This window comes from Hyperolius riggenbachi, chromosome 1 (genome assembly GCF_040937935.1).
Source record: "Hyperolius riggenbachi isolate aHypRig1 chromosome 1, aHypRig1.pri, whole genome shotgun sequence".
In the NCBI taxonomy this organism is placed as follows: domain Eukaryota; kingdom Metazoa; phylum Chordata; class Amphibia; order Anura; family Hyperoliidae; genus Hyperolius; species Hyperolius riggenbachi.
The window spans coordinates 461,568,072-461,575,848 of record NC_090646.1 but is presented as its reverse complement, the minus strand read 5'-3'; the positions used below and the strand labels follow the sequence as shown (position 1 = coordinate 461,575,848).

Genomic DNA, 7,777 nt, shown 5'->3' with positions numbered 1-7,777 from the left:
ATTGATCTGCTATAATGCTCAAATGGGTCACAAAACCTTTTTCTACCAGTAATGCAATGTCATGTTGTTACATTATATCCCTGTTTTTTACGCCCATCAAATGTAATAAAACTACTCGACCTACTGAGGAACTTGAATTAGTATTCAAGTTCCTCAGTAGGTAGAGGAAGTTCTGCCTTCTGTCATAAGAAAAATGTCAGAGCAGTCTTGGTAATATCTTTCCATTTCAGTTTTATATATCGTGCTACCTGTCATATTAATCAACGACCTGCAGTTTTGACATAGACCTTAAAGGGACTCCGAGCAGTGCAGAAACTATGGAAAGATGCATATCATTTTAAAGCCCTCTTTCTCCTCTTTCCAATGATATATAAACCACCACCCTACGCCTTTTAGTTTGATATTTTCGCGATCGAAATTGCCGCGGCTTCGATCGCGAAAATAGAGAAAACTAAAAGGCGTAGGGTGACGATTTAGGTGTCGCCAGAAAGAGGAGAAAGAGAGCTTTAAAATTATATCCATCATTCCATAGTTACATTGTATTACACAGGGCGACTTTCTGCTGAATGGAGCTGCTGACTTTGAGAAAAAGTCGCCCTGTGTAATACAATATAACTATGCAAAGATGGATATCATTTTAAAGCTCTTTCTCCTCTTTAAGACGACACCTAAATCGTCGCCCTACGCCTTTTAGTTTTCTCTATTTTCGCGATCGAAGCCGCGGCAATTTCGATCGCGAAAATATCAAACTAAAAGGCGTAGGGTGGTGGTTTATATATCATTGGAAAGAGGAGAAAGGGCTTTAAAATGATATGCATCTTTCCATAGTTTCTGCACTGCTCGGAGTCTCTTTAACCACTTCACCTCCCTTGCTACGCTTATCTACTCCCCACAAAACTTCATCTGAAGCTCAGGGGACTAGATATGCGTACTTGTGGTAAACAGTGTGCTGTATGCCCAATAAGCTATCTGATTATGTATATAGGGTATCATTTTAACCGTGACAAGTGAGAGAATAGATTTTGTGTTTGACAACTGAGGGCTAAGTCATGTGATTTATTTTTTTTTTACCGGAAAACTGAATGAAAAGCAATAAAACTGTTATTTTCATGTACTCTATACCCCTAAATAAATACTTGTAAAAAAACAAACAAAAGTGACAGCATTGAAAAGAGAATACATAGTTACCCTAGGGACTTGGCTTTTAAAATATGTATGCCATGAGAGTGTATTACTGTTAATCATGAAGATAAGGGCTTTTAATTACTGATAGAGTACAATGAGAAAACAAAAAACACAAACCAGAAACTAATATATTATCACCATACATTGTACTAGGAACATTATTTAAATGTTGAGATAACAGGACAAATTAGCAAATACAATGTGTGGGTTTTACCTATGGTAACATTGTTTATTTGAAAACAATAGTGGATGGAAATGGAGAAATAGTGTATTTTTTTTTTTTCTTCTCATTTTTCCCTTTAAAATGCACAGATAATAACATAATTACTAAAAGCAAATATCACCCTCACAAAGCATAATTTGTGGCAAAAAAAACCAAGATATAGATCATTTACATTTGATGAGTAGCAATAAAGTTATTGGTGAATGAATGGGAGGAGCGCTGAAATGTGAAAATTGCTCTGGTTTTTAAGCAAAAAACCCTCTGTTGCTAAAGTGGTTAAAAAGACCCAACATGTTTTACTTCTATATGATAAAGCTTCATCTCAGTAAAAAGAAATATATAAAGGGTAATTTATATATGGTGGATGGCAAGCATGTTTGAAAATATTTTTGGCTATGCCAAAATTTATGTACAGTATAGGGAAGAGGGTGTAATCAGTCTCAAACTTGGCCCTGAATTGAACATCTCTTGTTGGGTCATGCTCAATAATACATAAAAAAAAAAAATTTTTTTAATAATGCACCAAAGCCCAATGTCCTACATGACTTCTAGTTCAAAATATATGATTTTTAAATTTGCTGAGTCTCCACATGACCTGGGTGGTGCGCAAAATATCTTGACCCAAGTGAGATTGCTGTCGGGATGGTTTGTAACTCCCCATGGACTGCACTGTGTACTTTGGAATACAGTAATTGTGGGACCACTGTTTATGTGCTTGTTGGGTGCGAGGTAATTAAGCAGCTGCTTAAATTAAGAGGTGGTCAGCTATAAAATATGGGTTGAACGAAAGCACATCTTGGTGACAAGTAACCCCCTTATAGCAGTGGTCCCCAACCTTTTCCGGCCCGGGGACCACTCTGACCAAATTTATTTCCGGAGGGTGCATCCTAGTGGACAGTGTCGTGCGCAGCGGGTTACGGGGGGTGCGGTGGCATAGCTAGCATAGTTGCCCCAGTATGGCTAGTATAGTGACCCCAGTATAGCTAGTATAGACCCCAGTATCGGTAGGTAGTGCCCCAATATAGCTAGTGTAGTGTCCCAGTATAGCTAGTGTAGTGTCCCGGTATGGCTAGTTAGTGTTCCAGTATAGCTAGTGTAGTGTCCCAGTATAGCTAGTGTAGTGTCCCGGTATGGCTAGTGTAGTGTCCCGGTATGGCTAGTGTAGTGTCCCGGTATGGCTAGTGTAGTGTCCCGGTATGGCTAGTGTAGTGTCCCGGTATGGCTAGTATAGCGCCCTAGTATGGGTAGTACAGTTTGGGTTTAGGTATAATAATCCATCACAACACTGGTCTGAGTGAAGACGAGCCACCTATTCCCAAGCTGAGTAATCGTGGATAACCTATCACACATTACACCCACTATCTGACCATGATGAACAATAGCGCAGTGAAGCACACCACATACCTGCTCCTAATGCTGGATCCACTCCATACAATTTTTCTGCCGATTTACCCGCCCGATCGATTATTTCCAGCATGTCCGATCTGAGGATCGATTGATTTTATGAGCAATTTCCATAGAAATGAATGGAAATCGGTCATAAAATCAATCGATCCTCAGATCAGACATGCTGGAAATGATCGGGCGGGTAAATCAGCTGAAAAATTGTATGGTGTGGACCCAGCATTTGCCAAATACTTCTCCTCTTCTGCAGCTACTATGTACAAGCATCCCCCTGTGATGCGCTTGATGGGTGTCATGTGATATGCTCCATTAGCCATGCACGGGAATGCAGCACAGTAGGCAGCTTCGTTCAAGAGAAGAGGAGGAGAGAGTACTCGTGCTAGAGCAGGTACATGTGATCTACTGCTCTACTCTGCATGCTGGCGTAGGGGAACAGTAGCAAGCCCACGCCCCTCTTAATCTTTTTAGTAACAGAGCTGTTGTATTTGGATTGTGATGGCCACATTCGAGTGAAAATGAATCTCCGACCTGAATTTTATCTGTCTGTGGTGTTATGTTGCTAGCACAAAGGCTGAAGGACAAGCTTGAGAGGTCTTGCTGGCTCTAGGCATTGTAATGCTATGTGTACATAGAGTATGATACAGTGTTTAGCATTTCCAATATTTAATAATTTAGAACTATTGGAGTTGATCACATTATAAACTAAGCAATTAATTTTTGTAATGTGTTGAACTGAATACCCTCTTAAAAAGAGTGTGTACAGAAATGACGTTTTTCTTTCCTTCTCCAGAGCCCTGCAGGAAAGCCTTCTTGCCAATTCTCTAAGTGCCCATTCCAGTCTCAGCAGCCATTCTCAGAGCTTTGACAAGGACTTGCAGTTTGCCATGGAACTATCTGCCAGAGAACAGGAAGAGAAAGAGAAACAGCGCCAACAGGAAGAGGCTGAACTGGAAGAAATCCTCCGGCTTTCCCTCATGGAAAAATAAGCCATGTTACATGAACACTCCCTGGCAATGGAACAAAGGAACCTCCTATGATACGGGTCTAGCCCTCGTCTTCCTACTACCAGCAGCGATTCCAGCGCGCACGAGGGCCTTATCACTCTGTAGACTCTGTATCTACCAAAGAACTCAACACTTTTGTTATTTTTTTATATTTTTAATTTAATTATTCCCTTTTTGCTTTTAGGACTTGCACACCAGGGACTCTGCCTCCATCTTGCTGATGTTTAGCTGTGCAAATGTCAGCAAGTGATCACTGTACAAATTCTTGCTGATAGAGATCCAACATTAGATGTAAATGGTTTCAATTTTGTTACACAGACTTTATTTTTTCCCTTCAATTTTTTATCAGTCAGTGATATTCAAGTGTATTCTTACCTTATACTGACAAGTAAACTTGTTTTCACTGACATTTCCTCCAGGGTGCCTGCCAGATAGATGTCTGGTAAGTGCTGTGCATGTCAAAAGTCATAGGGTTTCTGTTTAAAGTTTTAAGCTCTGCTTTGAGGAAAGCTTTTTGACTACTGTAGCTCTGCCAATAGTCACATGAGAATCCACTGGAAAGAATGAGGGAAGGTGCAGGACCTTTCTCTTAGAAAACTGATTGATTAGTCATTTTCAGAAATATCACAAAGGACAGATCTATAAATGGCTCATAGCTGTTTTTAAAATGAGGACATCTGTAGTATCCGTTATGTATGTTGTATTTAGTGCAGACATTTCTTGATTTGGTGAAGAAAATGATAGGTTCACTCTAAGTGAAAGAAGCTCTATGCTGGCGGAGATGCATAACTGTCATACTGTAATTTTCTATTTAAAAGATTTTTTTAAATTGAATTCCAGCAACACTATTTGGTTTTTAATAGACTGGGGAAGGATTAAAACCTCTAGAGGATTTTTATTACTCTCTTTATCTTCTTTTAGGATATTTTTCCTTGTTTTTGGAGCGCAGTTACAACCGAATTTGGGAAATTCCACTTTGGACATTTGACTCTCACTAGAGCAGCTGTTCTCAATAGATTATCTATCTCCTGGCTATAAAACTGCAGTATTCACTCACTTCCGATTTGTGCCCACTTGACAGAAAGTGGGGAAAATGTCCTCACTAAGGGGAAATGACCACAACATAGCCCTGACAAGGGGTTCTAAAAGTTTGTTTTTGTAGCCATATTTCCATTTTAATCCTCAGGCCCAGGTTCCTCCAGCAGCTTATTTCTCTTATTTGTCATGCGATTGCTGGAGACCACTCTTCATTCCATTACTAGCTGTGGAAGTGGATTGTACAGTACTAGGATGTGATGCAGCACCCAGTTAAAGACGCATTTGTACATAAAGGGCTCTGCCTCTGATGTAGTGGCCGGAACGTGTAATGGTTAAGGGCTCTGCCTCTGACGTAGGAGTCCTGGGTTCAAAAACTCTGCTCTTCCTAATTCAATAAGCCAGCACCTATTCAGTAAGGAGTTCTTTGGGCAAGGCACCCTAACACTGCTACTGCCTACTGAGTGCGCTGTAGTGGCTGCCTCGCAAGCGCTTTGAGTCCGACAAGAGAAAAGTGCTATACAAAAAAGGAATTATTATAAACCCCATTAAAGTAATCCTTTTTTGTTGAAACAATAAATGCAGTGTTTTTTTAGTGGTTTTCTGTTCTCCAGACTATATCAGGCAAATAATAGGGAGGAGGGATAGAGCAGAGCCCCCCCCCCAACCCTGGAGTTCAGTCTCACTCACAACTACCAGTTCTGATCTGCTGAAGCTGATTCTCTCGCCCCCCCTCCCCCACCTGTCACATTTTTACAATTAAAGGGCACCTGACCTAAGATAAGCACAGACACTCATGCTAGATCCACATATCTAAGTGCATTGTACATTCCTTTCCTCACTCTCCACTATCCATGTAATGGCTTCTTTGAAAAATCTGACTATGGCCAAAAATATTATTTTTTTTTTAGACAGGAAGAGGCAGACTTGCAGTGATGTTCCCTCCAATGACTCAGCCATTCTCTCCGCTTACCCACCGCATTAACTCCCCTTAGGGAGTGGGAGAATGATAGGAGGGGATATTGCTACAAGCTTGTGTATATCTGTATGAAAATTTGACTTCAGCGAAAACTCAATTTTTTTTTTTTTAACTTGGGCTTTGGCAGACTGGGGAGTGAAGAGAGAAACAGACAGTGTAAAGACTTTTTACGTGTGGACTCAGCAGAAACCTTACGCTGTGCTTTTCTTGGGTAGCGTTGCTTGGGTCAGGTATCCCTTAAAGTGAACCTTAAGCCAGAAAATAAAAATGATTTTTACTCACCTGGGACTTCTACCAGCCCCCTGCAGCAGTCCTGTGCCCTCGCAGCCACTCCCTAATCCTCTGATCCTCCGCTGCCAGCTAGTTTCGTTTTTGCCGACAGGCCCGTCAGGACTGGCCATGCGTAGCTTTTTCCGCATTCCCGACTGTAATTGGCGCTATTGCGGGCCGCAACCCGTACAAAATACGTGTTGTCGCATATCGCATGCGGAAAAAGCTACGCGTGGCCAGTCCGGACGGGCCTGTTGGCAAAAACGAAACTAGCTGGCAGCGGGGGACCAGAGGATTAGTGAGTGGCTGCAAGGGCACAGGACTGCTGCAGGGGGTTGGTAGAAGCCCCAGGTGAGTAAAACTCATTTTTTTTTTCCTGGCTTAAGTGTCCCTTTAAAGGGTCAGCCAACCTCAGACTGTTTCAGCCATTTTACACTCCCCGAAGTGTTTGGTTTTTTATGTATTTGAGGTTATATAGATTGAGAATGGGGTCCAGACACTCATCTCCGGAGACTCACACATAAGGAAATTGTGTGTTTGTCTCACTAGCAACCTGTCCATAACATATTATCAGTTCAAGTGAATTCAGCTCTTTTGAGGCAAACCTTTGTGGAACTCCTAGAACTGTAGCAGGTTGTGCATGTTTCTACAAATAAGCACCTGTTTACTTTGACTAATGGAATAAAAACTCCAGCCGATGGCTTAAGGTGGCCATACACTTATAGATTTGCAGCAGATTCGACCATCAGATTTTTTTAGATGCCTGTGAAGTCGAATCTGACAGGAATCAGATGTGTGCCGCACACTAGGAACAGATTTCCAATAGATTTCAGAATGAAATCTATTAGAAATCTATTGAAAATCGGTCTAAAGGCATTACTGCACCATTAGATGCCACTCTATGGGCCATCTATCTGCTGCCAGCAGCAGATCGACCTAGATTTTCCATCCTGTCACATCAATTCGATTGAAATAGGCCACACATTGATCGATCTGGGAATTTGATAGAATCAATTGCTGAACTATTCTATAGAATCGATTGATGGCTGAAATCGACCAGTGTATGGGCCCCTTTACACTATCAATTTGGGCAAGCAGTTTACTTAACTAGGCAAATGTGCATTAAGTAACCCATGGCATCTAGTTGTCTGACTCCTCTTTCTGTTCACCCTGCTATAATTGTTAGGAAGCTGGTGTGTGTTTTGGGTCTTATGCTGGGTACATTCAATGCAATTTCCTATCAGATTGACGGGAAGTTACATCATGTGCATATGTCCAAACTGCTCTTGATCGATAACCGGATAGATTTTTAGATTACTTCACAAAATTGATCCTGTTATAGATCAGGAGCAGATTGAACAAGTCAGAAATAATCTGTGCAGCCTGTGAAAGTGAAAGAGTTGAATTGTGTGTGTGTGTGTATAGCATTATGTAATACAGTGCAAACCGCAAACATTGGACACAATAGCAGCCAGTATGACTGTTTATTATTTAGTGGTAATTCAGTCACATGGAGAAGGGTTACTGTAAACATGTTTGCACCATATTTTTCCTTTTAGAAAGTAATAAACCATCAGCAGTCATTCTTCGCCTTTTATGAATCCGAAGATTCCAGTTTCTGTGAAGATTGTTAGTTTTTGTGGAAGCAAGCTGATTTTTATTTATTTTTTTAAGTTA

The 7,777-nt window shown here is 41.0% G+C and overlaps 1 protein-coding gene across 2 annotated transcripts in view; it reads left to right on the top strand.

Annotated features, from left to right (window-relative positions):
- ANKRD13A (ankyrin repeat domain 13A) overlaps positions 1 to 6,113 on the top strand; it is a 69,087-nt gene extending 62,974 nt beyond the window's left edge. For both annotated transcript variants that reach the window (XM_068239187.1, XM_068239194.1), the window contains one exon: positions 3,603 to 6,113. In XM_068239187.1, coding sequence (XP_068095288.1) covers positions 3,603 to 3,798 — 196 coding nt within the window. In that variant the 3' untranslated portion in view covers positions 3,799 to 6,113. The remainder of the gene's footprint in view (positions 1 to 3,602) is intronic.
- Positions 6,114 to 7,777: the final 1,664 nt, after the last annotated feature.